Source organism: Cydia amplana, chromosome 1 (genome assembly GCF_948474715.1).
Source record: "Cydia amplana chromosome 1, ilCydAmpl1.1, whole genome shotgun sequence".
Lineage (NCBI taxonomy): Eukaryota > Metazoa > Arthropoda > Insecta > Lepidoptera > Tortricidae > Cydia > Cydia amplana.
The window spans coordinates 21,577,776-21,598,629 of NC_086069.1; the positions used below are offsets into that span (position 1 = coordinate 21,577,776).

At 37.1% G+C, this 20,854-nt stretch overlaps 1 protein-coding gene across 2 annotated transcripts in view; it reads right to left on the minus strand.

Moving 5' to 3' along the window:
- LOC134650390 (ATP-binding cassette sub-family G member 1) overlaps positions 1-20,854 on the minus strand; it is a 43,083-nt gene that overhangs the window by 8,403 nt on the left and 13,826 nt on the right. For both annotated transcript variants that reach the window (XM_063505354.1, XM_063505348.1), the window contains 5 exons: positions 13,380-13,497; positions 3,543-3,732; positions 1,615-1,939; positions 1,111-1,252; positions 553-767 (listed from right to left, as the gene is read on the minus strand). In XM_063505354.1, coding sequence (XP_063361424.1) covers positions 553-767; positions 1,111-1,252; positions 1,615-1,939; positions 3,543-3,732; positions 13,380-13,497 — 990 coding nt within the window. The remainder of the gene's footprint in view (positions 1-552; positions 768-1,110; positions 1,253-1,614; positions 1,940-3,542; positions 3,733-13,379; positions 13,498-20,854) is intronic.

The window sequence follows — 20,854 nt, forward strand, 5'->3', positions numbered from 1 at the left end:
TTACTATAGCATAAAATAAATGTTTTTACGTGTTATTGATTATGAATATTATGACAGTGACCGTACTTACCATTTTAGCTATCGAACTACGAGGCAATCCGAATTTTAACCGGAAATATACTACCAAATACATACATGTCAAGGTTGTTGTATTTAAATTTTTATATGTATTTTTGCGCGATTAATAGTAGTAGCGACATAGAACTATAAAACGCGCGAACATTTTTATGTAAATTATATTGTGATAACGCAAATAATACATGTTCGTGATTTTATCTAATATACCTAAATATTAACCTAAGGTGAACAAGAAAGTAGGCCACGCTGATATATTTAAAGCAAAATAAAATCGTGATAATACAAAAAAAATGTATATCCACGCCCACGTGTACACAATTACGTACAATAACCAGCATATTCAAATCACTTTAGACGTGCCTATAATATTCCTGGCCATCCATTAATATTCACACAACATTAATTAATATGAGATTTAGCAACCTTGGTTGCTAATATAAATGCTAAATGGTAGGATCGGCAGGGTTTACAAACCTTTTCCCTTGGCGATCTCATTAGCCGCCAACTGCAATATTCCGTTGTGCAAGTTTCCAGCGCCGGTGCCGTTCGACCCGTTAGACTTGTCCTCTTTGAACTTCTCTTGCACTTGCGACAGGTCGTTCTTGTTCCACTCCGCGTTCAGAGAGTTCTGCATGTCTTCTTTGTTGTTCAGGTTGGGCAGTTTCGCCTCAGGGAAAGGTTGGCCGTTTCTGGAAATGTATAACAATTTTTAAATAAAGTGGATGGACTATTATAAATTTGTAAATGAGAAAAATTGTCCTTTCTTCTTTCATTCGAAAGGTTAGTTCAAATCCATATAATACAAGACTTTTGTTACATCTCAATTGCTTCACTAAGAGAGATTCATACGAATTTGAAATGGAAGCATGGAGAAAGTTATTTAAAAGCGTTGACAAAGACATCTAGATCTTGGTCTAGCATCATTAGCTTTCGCGGCTGACGCGAACTGCGAAAGCTGTAGACGCACAAATCTAGCCACGGGAGGCCTTTCTAAATACTTTTCTATTATATGACATCTATCTTTATTTTTACCTAATGTCGTGTTTTCCGTTGTCAATGGCGCGCACTAGTTTGCCGGTGTGGTCCCCATACTCGCCGCACGACACCTCGATGATGAAGGACGCGGGGTTGTGGTACGACGGGCACTGCAGGTCCAAACTGCCTAGCCATGACACTGCAATACCAATCCTAATTATATTTACTCTTTATTCATAAATATGTTCAAGGTTACATGCTAATTTAACTAAGACGATTTTTTAACTAATTATTTGAAAAACAATGAAAAAAAAACTCGTCACTTTCAAAACCTCCTTTGATCTTAGTATCAGTGCTTGCGTCCTTTATTTTTATCCGACTACGGCGAAGCAAAAGGAATGTTAGCTTTTAATTGTACTAACAAGACATTACATTATACATACCAGTTAAGGTTTGTGTGCATATAAAACTCAAGCAGACTTGAAACAATTATGAGGTAAATAAAAACCATTAGAATCCCTATCGATAAAAAAAGAACTTCAGTGGCAAAAATTTACGTACCTAATTTCCCCGTGCTGCCCTGGTACACGCATTGTCCATCGGCCAACGTGTACAGGTGATCAAACATCTCGAACAATCTAGCAGACGGCTGATGGATCGTGCATATTATAGTTCTTCCTCCACTCGCTAGCGTCTTCAGCAGAGATATGCACTGGAAACACGAGGAGCTGTCGAGGCCCGAGGTCGGTTCGTCGAAGAACATGATGGGCGGGTTGTTGACCAGCTCGAGGGCTATGGAGAGACGCTTCTTCTGTCCTCCGGAGAGATTCGATGTCATGGTCTTGTGGTGCTCCGCCAGACCGAGCGTCTCCAGGATCTCCTGGATCTGGAGTTAATAACACGACGATGAATATGCGTCCTTCACAGGTGGACAGAAGCCTCAACGAATGGCATAAGGATGAAGAGAAAGGCTAAATCGGTAGGTATGATTGTTCAAGTCCTCTTGACCCGTAGTTTCACAAACATCAAGTTTACAAATCAATGCAAATTGTTTCACCTTACCTATTTATTCAAAACCACTGGTAGCAAAGTACCCATCTCAGGTGGGGTGCTTTTAAACAAGTACCAGAGTTGAACCAGATTTATTTGTAATTAATATGTATGTGATATTTTCCTACCGCTAGTTTTAGTGACGGGAAGACATCGTAAAGAATTCTACCAAATGAGTCAATCTTAAAATGCGTCCGACGTTGTCAATATTCGCGGTGCGTACGCCTGTTTTATTATGCATGGTTGGCACGAAACCAGTTTCAACCACAAAATACTCAATTACTTTTGGCGTGGGCTAATACACGAATAACGAGGAAGTTACTTTAAAGTTTTATTGTTATAAGGATATGACAGACAACTGAAACGTACTTGATTTTTATAGGGAACATTTATAATGCAATTGCTAAAAAGGATTCTCATTGTGCTGCCTGTTTTAGACCGAATTAATTGGCCGTTGCTATTAACCAGGTACAATTTGCATAATTTATGTATATGATGGTCATCAGTACTCATATTCATAAACATCTGTGCTAATTAATGAATGTAGGTACAATAATAACATATAATAACGCCTGCCTCGATAACGTGTACTAAACATTGTTATGGCAGGTGTCCGACATCTTTGCAATAACCCAGTCTCATTGTCCACCCAAACTTCAATCCATAGACCGGTACGTACGCTTGCTTTCAGCTTTCCGCATGCGTACGCATCTTCATACTAACGAGCGATTTCTCATATATAAAATGCGGCTCGATGCTGACAGATGTGATTTCACCCATACTGTTCACTTTTTCTACAATAGTCTCAATGCCTGCTGAGACCGGTTCATGGGTGTCTATTGTTGCACCCGTGAACGGGTTCCAGCAGGCGTTCTACATGACATTAAAGCTCTCCAAAGGGCCTCTACGTGTTAGATATATATCCCCACGCAAGCCTATCAAAAGACCGGGATTTATAGGCCTGTGATTCCAAAAAAGGAGATACAAACATATAATAACAATTTCTAATAAACTATGTCAAGGATGGTTTCTAACTTACAACAAACAAACAGGACAAAACAAGAACAAATATTGACTCAACAAATATTTTCTGTTTCGTTACAATTAACGCTTCAACCCAGTCTTTGTTAGGTTCTACAAGCAGCATTATTAGATGGCTATCACAATGGCGCCGCATCCGGAAGCCACATCAATAATTAGTAGATAGTGTATCTACACTTTAGTGTAGGAATTTAGTTATCACTTTGTTTTTGTTAGCTGTAAGAGGTCGCAGATGGCAGTTTGAGCGCGGTGGCAACCACCATAAGCCTTCGCGATCGTCAGAGGTTGCCGTACAGCTAGTTGTCCTACGTGACGTAGCACGAGAGCTTGCGGAACATGCCGTTCACTGTTAACTATGTTTCTTCCCGGACTTCACAAAAGCCGGGGTAGGCACTTACCACTTCGCGTTTGTCAGCCTTAGAGGTGGCAGAGGGCAGCTTGAGCGCGGTGGCGACCGCCATAGCCTCCTCGACCGTCAGGTTGCCGTGCAGCTGGTTGTCTTGCATGATGTAGCACGAGAGCTTGCGGAAGCTCGACAGGTTCCGCTCCATGCCGTTCACTGTGATGCTGCCTTCCATTCCTGACGTCCTGGGGATACAAATAATACGTTGAGAACATGAATGATGAATGATGTGTGTTCTTTCATGTTTTATGTTTCTTTTTGTACAATAAAGTATTTTACTACTACTACTACTACTAGAACATACGATTATTATGACTATAATAGTGAAGGTTTTAATCTGTGGTTCAGTATCGTTAAAAGAACAGACTGGCATTAAAAGGATATTTTGAAATAAATAAACTAATTTTGCTAATTGTTCTGCTTGTGAAAATATGATATATGTTATATGTAGATTGTTACACTACGGCAGTTTTTTTTTTCAACTTTTTCTTTCTAAGGCTTCGAGGCAACCACAAGTTTATATCAAGAAATACTAGGGACTAAATTTTGAAATAGACATCTATTAGATATCTTTTATACATCACCAAGATACGATAACGGTATGTTTAAGATCTAACCTGTCAAATTTGACATTTGCGCGATTCTGGAGATACTCGAACGATTTCCACAAGATATGACTTAGATATCTAACTCTATCTAACGTAAAAGTGACATTGGTTGCCCGAATTGAGCTGCAAAAGAGAACTAGTTGAAATCTAAACTATAACTATATGGATCTAGTACTTGTCGTCTCTTGTGAATATCTTGAAGTTCGAATACGGCAGTAGTTCTTAATCATACAAACCTTTTTTTTTTTAACTTAATGAGTATAACTTAGAGAGGTAACTACTTTGTATTGACTATTGAGTTAGCAACAAAACCGACAAGCTAAGCTAAACTCGATCTAGGTAAGAATCGATCTATTTAATTGCTATCGATTGACGTTGATGCCTTAATGTCTGCCAAGGGCAAAGATTATTTCGATTATTTGTAGCGTTTTGTATCACTCGCACGCAGCATTACTACAGCATCGGTAAAAGTTTATTGTTCTATTAATAGTCAATTGAAATATTCCTCTAAGTTCATTAAACATTTCTACAAATTGATGTGTTGGTGTACTAGCTTCTGACCGCGACTTCGTCTGCGTGGGAGGATGATGATGATTGATATAAACGATCCTATGTCCGTCCTCAGGCCTCAAACTATCTCCATACCAAATTTCATCTAAATCGGTTCAGTGGTTTAGGTTTGAAGAGGTAACAGATAGACAGACAGAGTTACTTTCGCATTTATAATGTTAGTTGGGATTTTTATCATGAAATAAAGAAATCTAATCTGTATAGTGGTACTTAGGACTTGAAGATCTTGAAATTGATTAGGAAATATAGTAATAGTTTAGCCTGACAACTAAAGACCTTCTCTCGTCTTGATGACTAGTGACTAATCTACCTATCAGATTGTAATCTAGTAAAGGAGAACGCTGCTGTGATGGGGACCTTTGCACCCGGTATGCCGCATGGCTCAGAACGGGTTTTAGTTTCTTAAGTTTTGTACATATTATATTAAAACCGAATAAATAATTTAAAAAAAACTAGTAAAGATACGAATAAGATATTTTAGAGCATTCCCGTGACTGGCAGAAGAAACGCGCTAGACGCTATGAAAGTAGTTCATATTCATGCACTCCTTTTATGTTATGTTATGCGTGTTTGCTTTGCATAATATTTGGAAGATCTGCAATGCGTACAATGTCCTGGCATTGACAAGTACACTACTTACAACAAATGCTACTGCCCATACCACACTTTGTTATCCCAAAGTCTGTGTAGAGTTAGATCAGTCTGACTCTTGTTTAGTATAAACAAGTAACACTGATTTTATAAATAGTAAGCGGTGCCGCTATTTAACGGTAATGAAGCAGTCTACTCGTACATTCTCAATTTCTTTATGAATGTCGCATTTAAGTAACATATCAGATAATGCTACTTTTGAAATTCTAGTGGTAGGTATTTTAACCGTGTATCTGTATATAAGCAAATAAAATAATATTAAATATACCGGGAGTATGAGTCTCCACACCATATTGTGGTGGTGTGGTTTCAGTGGAAGTCAAGGCAAAAACGTCGTCCAAACAAAAGTAAAGTATGAAAATAGCTTACATGTAAGTATATTTTCCTAATATTAAAGTTAATATATTCAACTTTGTTGTTGCATTTTCATTAATAAAGGCATTTTTTTTTTTTGTCTTGCTTTGACCGATACGTGTCTTATTGAAGCGCATTTGGCTTTGATTGTGAGTTCCAACTTTGTTGTTGTTGTTTTGCCCGCCTGTTCAATGTTCATGCGGTTTGTTATGCCCGCGTACAGTGCACATGCAGAGCTTGGACGCAGCAATGACGCCCGCGCCCGGTTGTCCGATGAGTGCAACTGACCGCGTGACCTGGATCGCTCGAGCCACTTGTAAACGATAGATCCGGTTTGCAGAGCCACTGTCCGCGGTGCTATATCACATGTCACATCAATACCAACTGTCAAGTTAAAATCCTTTTACAACCCGTTCAAACTTCATCAAAATATCTCTGAATATAACAAGTTGCAAGAAGTGATTCATAAAAGTGAAATTGTCTGTAAAGTGAAACGACGTGTAAAATGTTTCAATGAGACTACGCTCTGCCAAGAGTAGGTATAGATATTAAAGACGATTTGAAATTTTATTCAATAAGATCGTACTCAAGGTACTTATAGTTACATTACTTACTAACCGCGAACTTAAAATAAAATAAACTCGACTCCGAATTGGTCACGCCAACAATATTGAAATCTTTTTCAACATTTTATTTTATACAGCTGTGGCACTTAAAGGGTTTTACTAAAACCCTCATTACTCATAAGTTTCATAACTCCACCTTATAAATAAATTACCTTCGTATGAAACAAAACAAAAGATGATCCAATATACTAACGTTACGTACTTTAGTATTCATTTGTAATTAGTAATTCAACCTATAACTCCGTTAAGCCGGACATTGCATGGCAACTTGAACTCTGATCGTCTAGCAAACAACAAGTAGGTAATTACTAGAAACGTCATCGTTTCAATAATAGTACCATGAAGTTACTCTACCTATCTACTTGCTACATATAAATACTATCCATAAAATTCTGTGCCTGAAATTCAATACCATAACATGCTCGTAATTATGCCATATGTGCCAGTTGCGGTCAAAAATGTTGTAAAAGTTTCCGTAAATTACAGGAAAATGTTATAGAAAATTAAGGAAAGCATAATTTTAGAAACAGAAATTTCGATTTCCTTACAAAAATATGAGAAATTCCCGAAATTTTTCAATGTGGAAATTTTACAATTTTGGAATCTTTCTTACGGCACCAGTAAACACTATTGACTATACAATAGGTCGCTTCAAATCAAGATAAGATGATTAGTAAAAATTAAAAACCATAATTAAATCAATCTTTTAAAGGAAAATATATAACAATATGAGGAAACGGTACTTATCATATGGTAAGTATGGCTATACAAACATAAGGCCCGTTCGTCTATTCTTTCCCCAGTGTACTTTGTGTACATACGTACAGAATATGTAAACAATACTTTACGTTACAGACCTTGTTAAACTTATAACAAACTAATATTTGGTGACAATTCCACATAGATCAACCTATTTTGGCCAGGTATGTAACGGTATACATTTTCATGCAGAAAATTAAAATACATCAGACATCTATTAAGGGGACGGTATATGACGTTTTCGATTTAGACCTCACTTTGTGCAATCAATTTGTTCAATGAATGATTAATAACTACATTAAATTATACGTAAATCTGTTCACGAAGAAGCCGTGTACCGGATCTTCACGCCATAATATTTTTTATTTGCTGTAATTCTCTACAAATCAACACTAAAACTGTCCAAAAATCAAAATATGGAGTTCCGTTTGAGCAAGACGCATTACAGTTTTGTCTTTGACAGTAATTAAGTTGTTGTGGGATTTTGAAGGCTAGATAACTAAACTACCAAATTATTATCTACTTATATTTTTACTCACAAATACAACACAGAAATTCAATCCCAAATGTAAACTTTCGTATAATTTCCATACATTGACGACATCACTCAAAACTCTTCTTCGAGTCAGATGGCCGTTGGCCTTGCATCGAAGCAGACGTGTACGTCGTTGTAGCTCGTTTTTGACATTATTATAGACATTTCATCATATACGCATACGAAAATGTATACCAGTAGATAAATTGTATTTCATACAATAGGGTAAATAAATATAATCACGTCGAGCTCGAGTCAAATTTTAAATGTGAGTTGTTGTTATTTACGGGTCGTAACGGTCGAAAACAGCAGTAAATTATCCTAAAACAATACGATTACAATCGAATTTAAGTAACTTGTTCCTTCAAAACCCGCTTAAAATTAAAAAAAGTTTAAAGACTCGTTTTACTGATTGGGATTGATTTTCATTATGCTGGTATCAATTTTGCGTCATTATAAAAATGTATATGACTTCTGTACGTCAATGACTTTTGATGTCAATTAATTGTAATCTTGTATTTATGTTAGAGAATATTATATGTTCATTTAAATATTACTCATCTATTAATACGAAGCGTAATTTGTTTAATACCTAAAGACTTGCAGTGTCTACACCTACTTTGTTGACGTTCGTTCCGTCTATGTATGCGATTACGTAACGTGCTGTTCTGATAATCTTCAAGAATCAAGATAATTAATAACGGCAAGATCAGCATTTAGTACCAGCGAGTTTTGCGGATTTGGAGACCGAGATGAAGCTTACAGGCCAATATCGCTGCGGCCCGGCCTGCTTATTGTTATGTGTATAAATCGAATGTTATATAAATTTACTATAAAAAACAATGTTTTATTTCAATGACATTCTGTGCGTAGAGGTATGTATGTTTCGGTGATTATAAGAATTATGTCCACACAATAATCGTGCAAAGCAGAGACTGCATTATTTCTTTACGGTATAAGCGGTAAGGAAAAACTCATTGGTATCCTGGCTCGTACCAATGAGTTTTTCGGAACTTATGTACGAAATATCATTTGATATTTACCACTAGCTTTTCGGTGAAGGAGGAAACATCGTGAGGAAACCTGCATACTCGTAGTGGATACATTTGCGAAGAAATTCAAAGCTGTGTGTGAAGTCCCCAATCCGCATTGGGCTAGCGTTGAGATTATTGTCTATACAGGGTGGTCCAAACCTTGACGTCCAAAAATCGTGAGCTATCAGAATGTACCCCATATGTATGTTAACCGATTTTTCGTAGTTTTCAAGTTATGATTTTTTAAGCTTTTAACTTTTCCTATGAAATTCCGGGGTTCCCATACAGAGTGGCTGAAAAATAACTGCATTCCGTTGCCAGGGAGGTGTTGGGATTATACTGAGCAACTTTTATTATTGGACCAACCCCGAAATCGCGAAAAAAAAATTGGTTTTTTATACATTTTGGCTAGTTCATTTTCTATGGAAGGGTAATTTTTTTTCGCGGTTTCGGGGTTGGCCCCATTGTAAAAGTTGCTCAGTATAATCCCAAAACCTCCCTGGCAACGGAAATGCAGTTATTTTTTAGCCACTCTGTATGGGAACCCCGGAATTTCATAAGAAAAGTTAAAAGTAAAAAAAAATCATAACTCGATAACTACGAAAAATCGGCTAACATACATGGGGTATATTCTGATAGCCCACGACGTGAGGAATCTAAAAAAAAATTTTTGGACGTCAAGGTTTGGACCACCCTGTATATAGGCTGAATTATTATTATTATTTATAGGCGGTACGGTACCGTTATTATTTATCAATACCGCTTCGTTTTGAAGGTACTATACCTGTTAAAATATAAAGTACGGTACCGGTATAAAATTGCAGCAGGTACAACTATTTTTTATAGGTGTACAGTCAGCTGCAGAGAAAAGGTACCACCCCTGCATACAATCTTCTATGCAGGGGTGACCTGCAGCTGACTGTACCTAAACCATCACTGACCGAGCGTAGGCGAAGGTCTCCGTTTCAGCTTGGGCAAAAATACTTTCGTTTGTTCGAATGTTCTCCTTTGCATATCACATTTCTCAAATATCTCGAGAAAATTTGTAAGCAAGTTCGGTAGTTGGATATAATTACTCGGTTTCTTTTTTTTTATAAGTTCTAATAGGCAGAGATTGTCATAAAGGACTTAAGCGACAGTAGGGTCTGTGGTACTTAAGACCATTGTGATTATTAGTAGTGTCCGATCGAAGATTCGGTTTCGGTTTCGGTTTCGGCCAGTTTCGGCCATAAAATCATGTTTCGGCCGTAATTTCGGTTTCGGCCAAAAAACGGCCGAATCTTTCGGCCTGGCCGAAACATACGAAATAGTACTTCGTATTATGAAACTAAACTATGTGACAAAGACCAAAAGTTGGGGAGCAAGTAGGACAACAATATTTATGTATACAGAAATTTGTGGTTTCGGTCGGACACTAATTATTAGGTACTTACTGATTACGCTGCGCCGCGTGGAACGTGAGGTGCGTTGGGGTAAGTGCATACAAATCATTCAAGAAAAAAAATCCCTTTTAAGATCACTCGTGTGTCTGCCCCTAATAGACTAATTCAATTGAAATTTGGTACACATTTGTCACATATGACAAAGAGTCGGTGATCCAAAGATGGACTAGTAACGTAAATAAATGAACTTTTAACTTTGCGGCCATTTTTTGTATCGTGTGATATATCAGATATTAAATTATAAGATATTTACTAATAATAAGCATTGGTCACGTAAATTATTTTTAGATTTTTTTTGCAAGTATGATATAGAACATTATTTCAATTATTTTTAAAATTAAGCCTATCCAAAGGCGACTTGGAAGAAGTGTCATGGGGATCTACATTCGTTGGGTGAAAAACAAGTTTTTTTGTCTAATTATCGTTTAAAACTCAATCGATCGGCAATAACGCGGGCACATAAAACAAAAAACTTCTTTTTTCACTCATAAAACTCCTTAAACCTAATAAGAGCTAAACAAAAACAAGTGCGAGTCGGACTCGCATTCCAAGGGTTCCGTATATTAAGTCCGTCTCACGCTTGACTGCACATTTCTTATAGATTTTCCTGACATATATAGGTAAAGAACTACTTTGTGTATTTTTTTCAAAATTTTAGATCCAGTAGTTTCGGAGAAGGTGGGCGGAGAATGATCATTTTTTGCCTATTTTCATGAATAACTGCTGAACTATTAAAAAAAAATCCTAAAATTATAAAAAAAAATTATTTGAGATTCTTACAATGAGCTCTTTTATTTGATATGTAACACTATATAGTTTAAAAAACATTATTTTTTAATTTTTTCATTTACCCCCCCCCCCCCCAAAAATGGCTGCCGTATTTCAAATTCTCTAATTTTATTTACGTTACACGTCCATCTTTGGGTCACAAATTTACATTAGTGTGCCAAATTTACATATGTGTGCCAAATTTCAACTGAATTGGTCCAGTAGTTTCGGAGAAAATAGACTGTGACAGACGGACGGACAGACAGACAGACGCACGAAGAATTATATGTATATGCACTTACCCCAACGCACCTCTCGTTCTACGCTGCGCGGGGTTCATTGCCGCTCCTACCGCCGTAAGTGTAAGTACAACTACATCATCAAGGCTACGATCGAAGATAATCAGTTCAGCACTGAAATAATAGCGGTGGAATGCCAGTATAATATTTAATTATTTATTTTAATTTTATAAATTTAATAGCAAAATAAATAGCGAATATACGATACTCGTACAAGTAAATCTGTAAAGATAGATAAGGGGTACATCAGCCGACATATATTATTAAATTTTATTTTGTCCGCCTTAAATAAATTTCCACCCTGCCGAAACTTTATTTATTTAAATTTCTAATTGAATTGATTTTTCGCCTTATGAATAACCGTATAGTAAATAACATTTTACATCTGACTTAATGATATCTGGGTTTATTCGGTTTAACTTTACAAAACGCGTATCTCGACAAAGCCGTAATATGCAGAAAATAGTTAACAATGAAATGAATTAAATTAGAATTTAAATACGTCACGTGTGACATGAACAGACAAGGAGACCAAGATTTAATGTATTGTTTCTCTTTCTTCTTTCAATGGAACGTTTTTACAGTTTCTGTTCCTCAAAAGAGGTCAGTGGTTATCACTAAACTCAAAACGCTATCTTAAAAAAACTTGATGGGTCAATGACCTGTCCCAGTAAAGTGAGGTAGTGTGCGTGAAGTGCGCTTGTGTGTGAAATGGGGTAAATTGACAGAATCTGAAAATTTACCCACCTCTACTGTCGCCTTAAAATGTTAAATCAACACAATTATATGTTTCACCATGTGAATAGTACTGCACGTGTAAGTGTAAGCAACTAAGCATATACATTGGCATAGCGGAAAGTAGTTTAAAACAGACATGTAAAATGGAATTGAGTAATTATTCTCAACATGTATAAATCAAAAGGGACTAAGTCATTTATCACGTATACCTATAATTCATCCTTCCATATGACACGACTATTGAATCACGTCTTTAGCTAGTTCAGTAAACAGCGTTACGTAAATGTACGCAGTGACAAAGTCGGCTATGATGGTTAGGATAATTCCTATTTCGCACATGACCGTGTTGTAAAAACGCTGCAACTTACAAGTTAATGATTGAAACGTGCAATATGGCAGCAACCGACTAGGCTGTGGTGTACGCTAAGGGCAGGGGCGGATAGATGAGAAATAGAAGAAGCTCAGAGGTTAAAGGCCAAAGTCGTGCATAAAGTGAACAGTGATGATTATCAGAACAGAGTCTAATTTTTGTTCAAATATAATTAGTACATATTTGAACAAAATCATAATCTGTTAAGCTACACACACAATTTGTCCAAACACTTCATCGAGCATTATTTTGAAAATATTCTATAGACGCCCTCGATCTCTCGACAAGATCATGTGATCATGCTACTTCTATTACCTACCTTACCTATTGCTGAATATAGGTACCAGCTCCCGTCGCGTCTAAGTTTGCGCTTCTAAACATCATAGGTATATTTCAACCTGTAAGAAGTTAGTAAACAACACATTGGGTTTCTCATCTCTCTTGCCTTAAACCACATACTGTGCAGTGGTTGACGCAAGTCGGCAAACTAGTACGTCGGCAGCAACGCCCAACAAATCTCCAGTAATGTTGAGACACTCGAGAGTCTTGACACCTATGAGTATTGAGGCTTCACGCAGTTTACTTCAGCCTTGCCGAAAATGTACAACTTATGTCCGAAGATATCAAAATAAATATGACACAGTTACACATATTCATTTCTATGCATTAATTTCATTGGAATATCGTGATAATTAGAAGATACTAGTGATTATTTAACTCCCAGCTAACAAAAGCAATGTGCGTCACGAAATTGACCCAACTCTCATCATAAAGTGCGACGTATCCGTTGATTATGTATTCAATTTATTCATGTAATTCCTTGCTACATTTAATTATAATATATTCTTTAAAATAATAAGAATTATCTGAACGGGGCTAATAAACTGATTCATTCGATAATTATATAATGACATGAACATACCTACGATTTTTTGTGACTTGGTATTTCGTATATTCAACTTTTTTTCGACTACCTAGTTATATTTCCTTTTTAGGAACTTTACATACTCAGGTATGCTCATAGAAGAAGATATGCGTGTCTGCAACCTCAGTGTTATGTCAGTGATGATTAGCTTACCTGTATCCTGTGAGTATGTTGAGCAGCGTGGACTTGCCGGCGCCCGAGGGCCCCATGATGGCCGTCAGCTCGCCCGACCGCAGCCGCCCCGACACCGACTTCAGAATCGTCTTCACATCTGCACAAAACAAACAAAAATTATATGACACATTACTTAGGTATACGCGAAGACGCGATTTTTCAAAATTTTCACGATTCTTTTCGTAATTATTTGAGAAAGTAATAGTACCGAGTGGCGCACCTCACAGATTCCATATCTGTCAAAATAGGTAGGTACGAGGTTCGACAAACTCAACTTCAATATTAATTTTGTAAATAATACCGAATGCCCAGGAGTAATAGGGTACAGTACATACGTTTCGAAATCGCATAAAGTGCGTCCGTGACCAAAAACCACTGACCTTATGGACACTAATATTATCCATATTAACTGCAGCACAACGTTGAAAATAAAAAAGACGTTTAAAAGGTATATCAGTATAAGAGTATTTACTATGTAAATACTTACAACACCAAGACGAAAATTCTATAAGTAGGTTTGTAAGAAACCACTATTGATATCAGATAAAGAACAATATTTTCTTCTCGTCGTGGATGGGCTTTCTTAGAACAAAACTGGTTTAACTAGGTAAGAAACGTACGCATAACCATTATCTAATACCAACTAGTTCTACTCCGTACCAGTAAGATACACAACCGGTACTTATAAAGTTCTATCCAGAAGTATTACTCAGGTACTACCAGAAAGTCGAAACGTACCGTACGAGTGCGCAGTGCATACATAATTATACATAGTGTCCCAAAAAGTATAGATAAATGTCAATTTGGTTATGAAACAGAACAATCTGGATATGTATGAACTGAGTGTTCAAAATATCTGTACACAATGTTTTTAATTACAAGAATTTGTACTTTTCTCCACGACATCGACAGCATCATCATCAATTTCTCTATTTCATTATATTCAATCTTTTTTTAAGTACTTATCAAGCTTGTTCCGAAACACAAGGAACTTTAAAACGATTCTTAAATCCGGTCGCACGATAAGTTCACTCCATTATGTTGTAGGAATCGTAGTTATTCGATAAATAGTTGAATAAACCATATAACTAAATAAGGGATTCAAAATAATTGGTTATCTTATATTATATATTTTGGTTATCATCAAGAATGATTTAACATTAAGGACGAAATGTTTTGTTTCAAAGTTCCTTTGTCAGCGGTGGCTGTGTGCGTTATTAGTCACGGTACAAACTCCACCCTGTATCAACACACAACACACATTCAGTTTAATGATAAAAGTGTTGGCAGCAAGCACATCATAGATTATTAATTAGACATCGAACGCGTTTATAAGGGCATGTTTTTGTATTTTTATGAAATGTACCCCGAAGTAAATAAATAAGTAAGTAATAGTATCCCTGCGAGACTGGCATTTTGGTCCAAAGCTTTTAAACGTAAAAAGCTAAATTTAATATACCATTTGTCGTCGATTTAACTACCTATACTGTCGACGTTTCAATGATTTCGTACATTCATACTAGGTACATAACTACTACGTAATTACTTTCTTAGACAAATATGTATTTAATCTTATTACTAATACAATTTCTCCCTCTAACTTCTAACCTACTATTAGGATTGATGTCAGCATAAAATGTCATTCAATAGAACTTGCTAACTATGTAAACAAACCGCCATACTAAAATTGACACTAAATGTCAAATTACTAGTAACTTTTGTTTACATAGTTCGCAAGTTCTATTGAATGACACTTTAAGTATGCATGGTTAAATAAAACTCTGTGTTGAATGTTGTGTTGTTGTTGTAAGCAAGCACTAATAGCAAATTTTATGACAACTGCCATGCAGAAAAAACATATAGCATGAGCCATGGGTTAATAACCCAATCCCAGGTTTTTTTCTGCATTCAACCTTCAGAAGTTCCTAGACTAAAGGGGCCCACTGATGGACAGTCCGCCGGACGATATCGGCCTGTCAGTTAGAACAAAAAGTTGACAGCTCCGAACAACTGACAGGCCGGTATCTTCCGGCGGACTGGTAATAAGTGGGCCCCTTTAAACATTCACAGCACCAACCACATCTACCTATATCACTCCTATATAGCAAAAGCGATATAGACGGAGATATACGAACTTTGATTCCCAACTTCGCGGTTCCAGACACATCACTTCCATTCCACCTGACGCAAGTTTCCAGATTTCCTTCACAACTTTTAGAGCTATAACTTGTCAGAAACGAATGACACTGCCCCACTGCCCATATCGGCAATCGCTACAACCTTGTGCTAGAAACGGTATATTTCGAAGGTAATTATGACATGACTTATAAATAAATAATAATATATGACTTGCAGCGTCCAATTGTACATAAACGCAAACAAATATTTACTTCTAATTCTTACTTACTAACTCTGATGCGAATAACAATTGTGAATTAAACCGATTCAACTTAATTCTAGTGAAGATTTTGTTAGTACTTGCCCTTAAGACAAAAAGGGAACGCATCCATGAGTTTAATTATTTAGGCTAGGCACTTCTAAAATGTTGTACCTATAGAATTTGCTTTTCGCTCCTAACTTCGAGAAAATCAAAGAAATTCACAATAAATATACAATAACATACAATAAATTGTATAGAAATATTTTCCATAACGTCAATATCCAGGAAAGAAAATGGGAACTACATTTGTATGGAGAAACGGTCGTCCACTAAACATTCGTGATCAGAATAGAAGAATTAACACTTAATCTCTGTACATATTCGTTTTTAAAAAGTTGTGGGTAATGCAGCTGTAAACACCTTAAATATTATAACCATGCTGTCTCCTTACGTCCTCAGTCCTCACACATCAGCTTTCACCTCGCTCACAACGATGACAACGCGAAAGAGAAAGGCTTCAATAAAGCAAATATTTACCTACGAGTTGACACTCAAGTACCGCAGTTTTTAGCAAAACAGTAGGTATAAGAGTTGAAGACAGGTCACTACTCTAGCTCTTCATCTTCCTCGCGTTATCCCGGCTTTTTGCCACGGATCATAGGAGCCTGGAGTCTGGGGTCCGCTTGGCCACTAATTCCGAGAATTGGCGTAGGCACTAGTTTTTACGAAAGTGACTGCCGTCTGACCTTCCAACCTAGAGGGGAAACTAGGCCTTGTTGGGATTAGTCCGGTTTTCTCACGATGTTTTCCTTCACCGAAAAGCGACTGGTAAATATCAAATGATATTTCATACATAAGTTCCGAAACACTCAGTGGTACGAGCCGGGGTTTGAACCCGCGACCTCCGGAACCGGATTGCAAGTCGCACGCTCTTAACGCTAGCCCACCAGCGCTTCTCTCTAGCTCTGCAATAAAAAATCTATAAGTACATTAGGTATACGCATACACCTGATGTATTTAGTTGTAATCATTCATTCACATCAAAGTTGTTACAATATAAAAATTTCAACAGAGCCTATGGTAATTAGGATATCGATATTGATTATTATTAATCTGCAGATATGAACAGGTAGCGCTTATCACTATCATAATGCACGTGTAGTCATATCCTTTTACTATTATAATACGTATTTTGTTAGTCGATTTCAAAAGATGACTGCATCATACTCGATAGTAGGTAAGCTTAGAGACTACTCACTCTAAGATACATCAGTTTCCTAATTTAATAATAATAAGTTGTATGGGAGGTATGCTAAAACGTATAATACGTTTAAAATACTTACCTATAGTAAATAGGTTTTTGTCTATGTATGGAGTGAGCACACTGAGCACTCTAAGAGCTTACTTATTTCTCTGGTCGCGGTAACTTGCCATCAGAGAGTTCATAAACTCTCAAAAGACTAAGCAATTATCGAGTCATGTTTTTCCCCACCATGGAACGGAGACGGTTAGGGTTTGCAATCCGGATCCGGAATGTATGAAATTATCTGGATCTGGCTCCGCGGATCTTCCCATACATTTAAGACGCGTCGTGCAAACCCTAGAGACGGTGTATGCGTTTAGGAAGAGAAGCTGTTTGTGTTTGTACACCAATCACATTGTCTTCATTAGGTATTTGAAACCAAATTGACAAATTAGTTCCTCTGCAAAACCCAATGAGTTTGCTCTACATCCAACCTTCAAACATAGTACTAGACGACAATCATGTTCTTCAAGTAGACTGCGGTTGTAGACAGGGCCGGATTAACCCTAAGGCAGAGTAGGCAACTGCCTATGGGCCCCGCCTCGGCTAGGGGGCCCCGCCTCGGTTAGGGGGCCCCGCCTCGGTTAGGGGGCCCCGGCGGCCCCGCGCGCGCCAAAAAAATTGTGTTTCATATGGCCAAAATTCATTAAAAAAAAAATTATGGTACCTACTTATACCTAATGTCCAATATCAGTTTCTCAGACACACAATCATCAAACGACTATGTAAATTATGTTATTTTATAGCTTTTAAAGTCTGTAAATCGAGCTCGAATTTCTGGCTCCCGAGGGCCTAGTAAAACCTCATTAATGAAACTTCGGCCCTCCGAGTAACGCTTGTATGACACATATATTATTGTTGAGTAACATTTGATGGTTGGTTCGTATCAGAGGGCTGCTTTCTTACAGTTCGACCTTCGGCGTCGCTTTTTAACAAATATAAACATTGATTTCAGAAGCTTAGCCTTTTGCCTCGCATGAAAGCTCACCTCGCTGGTTATAAGTACGCTTCGGGCTTGTTAAGTATGTGGAGATTGCTGAGCTCGACCTTTAGCCTCACTTTTTACCTCAATTTTTGGTTCGTCTACCAAATCTCTTCTTCAGCTTAGCCTTTGGCCTCGCTGCGCCAAGCTCGGCCTGCGGTCTCGCTTTTTAATACAATGGACATTGGTTGGCGTTTGTGCTCTAGCCGAGCTTATCCTGAAGCACGGCTTTGACCTCGCATGAAAGCTCGCCTCACTGGGTAACTTCGGATTTTTAGGCTTTTTTAACACGCTTTCACAATTTTTTCACAAAAAATTTCGCGCTCGCTGCGCTCGCGATTTTTCGGTTGCTTTTCCGATTTACCCAGTACTTACATGCTAGTTCGATAGGTTAATGAATAATCATTTAAACACATGTAAAATATTTATTATTAGGTTAATTTTAATCATGTGGCTCATATGGTCGGACAATCGCTGTTCAGCCTCGCAAAATATTTAACTACTTATTGAGAAAAAAGAGCTCTCCCCACACTAGGGTTTGCTCCCGGGAAATACCGGTACCGAAAGTACCGGGAATTCCCGGGATTTAGAGCCAAGCAAAGAACCGGGATTTCAACATTAAAATCCCGGTACTCCCGGGATTTTCGGGACTAAAATTTCCGGTACAATATTTGACTGCTTTCTGTTACTTAGCATGAAATATCATGTTTTATAAAGAAAATAAATATATTTTATCAATCTAAGGCTGATGGTAATACTTTTACGGCTGACCACTACATTAAAATAAAATTTTAAAAAAAGTCAATGGGTTTGACAATGCCGACAATATAAAATTGCGTAATTTGATACTTTAATTAAGGGCATACATGTTTGTAATATAAATAATTTTATACGAACAATTAGTTATTTCATATTTGTATACTAACTAGAAGCATAAATAGAGACAATTTTGTAATTAATAAAATACTACTTTTAATTCAAATTCAAACACGGTATAAGAAACTCACATATGATAATGATATTTTAAATGAATTAATAATTCTGTCTGAATAATTTCTTGATTTGTCGTATTGATAGTTCTGTTATTATATATTCGAAGGTCCACAGCCCATTTTGAACGCATGCGAAAATTATCTTTTTTTTAATCCTTTTTAACAAAACGTCTTACATATTTAAAAAAAAATGATGATATTACTGAGCCACAATTCAGTTTTTGCCAATCAACAAAGATAGTAAAAATATCATGTAGTTTAGGAAAAAAGAAACAAATTATATTAATGATTGTGTGACTTAAAGACACATATTATGGTACAAAGAAGTGTGTACCTTCACTGTGTTACTTTTTTATTGTTTTAAGAAAGATTCGTGGTCGTTTTACGCTTTTTTTTACTGAAAATTGATGTGAAACTGATTTTTGAAGGCAGTCCCGAAAGTACCGAAAATACCGGGAAATCCCGGTTCCATTTTTGCCCGGTACCGAAAATCCCGGTTCTTTTAAACAGTACCGGTTCTGCAATCCCTACCCCACACTGGACGCAAGGAGGAATCGGCAAAAACTAATATAAAAACCTTTATGTCCACGCTAGAGCGAAAAAGACATCGTTCGGCATGTTCGGATCGGCTCAACCGACACCTGAAGGTTGAAATTAAAACCGCAAACTTACTTCCTTGTACCTACTGAACAACTGAACTTATGTATGCAGAATTAACTGTAAGGGGGCCCCGAGCATTGCACTGCCTAGGGGCCCCGACATGCTTAATCCGGCCCTGGTTGTAGATAACACCATATTACGAGCGTCATGACCCTGCTGATTATATAAATGCAGAATGCATCTCTATAACTAAGGATGGCAATGCTGACATTTATATATATATATATATATATATATATGTGTGTGTATATTGACATATTTAAAACGCAACCCAGCAACCTGTCATTATTTCCATATTATCTAATCTCTAATATGCTCTAATACTCTAATTCATTTAAGAGTCGATTAATAATGAACATAATTACCAAACTGAAAGTAATTTGCAAGGCTGTTAGAAATTGCAATACAACGAATTATTTAGCGCCGTCAAATGCCCATTTATTACGAAGTCCTAACAAAATGCACCTTGCTAGGTATATCTGCTATTCACATAATACTCAAACGTAACCCTCAAAACAAATCATTCATTAAGTACACCATACGAACGACGATGGTGGCAGCAGATATCTGCTGCGTATATACGCGTGTTGCTGCTTACTCTGCCTCACTTCAAGTGCTTATAAAACGGGTTGTCAAATATTTAAGAAATCGCCGAGCGCCATCTCTGGCTACTTGACTGCTCGCCGGAAAGTCGGTTGCGTGGGCGCACCTAGCGTTTCCTCAGCTATTAAAACAATTGGTACATAGAGGCAACCCGCATGACCGCTCGTTTTAGCTGCCAGCCGAGGTTGTTAAGGCGTGAACATCAACCTACCATGAACAATATACGTTACATTAGTATAATAATAAGCATCTTTTTTTAATCTGTTTGTTGCATTTGCCTTTGGTGGGTGAAATGTAATTTTTTCTAATCTTTCAAAACTAAGAAAGACATAAACGTCCACGTGAATTAGGCATTGGTCTTATCTACGTATTACTACTTTAAGTAACTCAGCACATAAAATGTTAAGGAATTTATAGGGTCGTACGTCGTACTCGATGCAGATGGAGTGACTACTAGTAGCCCCGAAGAAAGAAGAAAGGTACTAATGACAGATTATAAACTCGCAGAGGTTCAATAAAGTGTCCGTTAGAAGT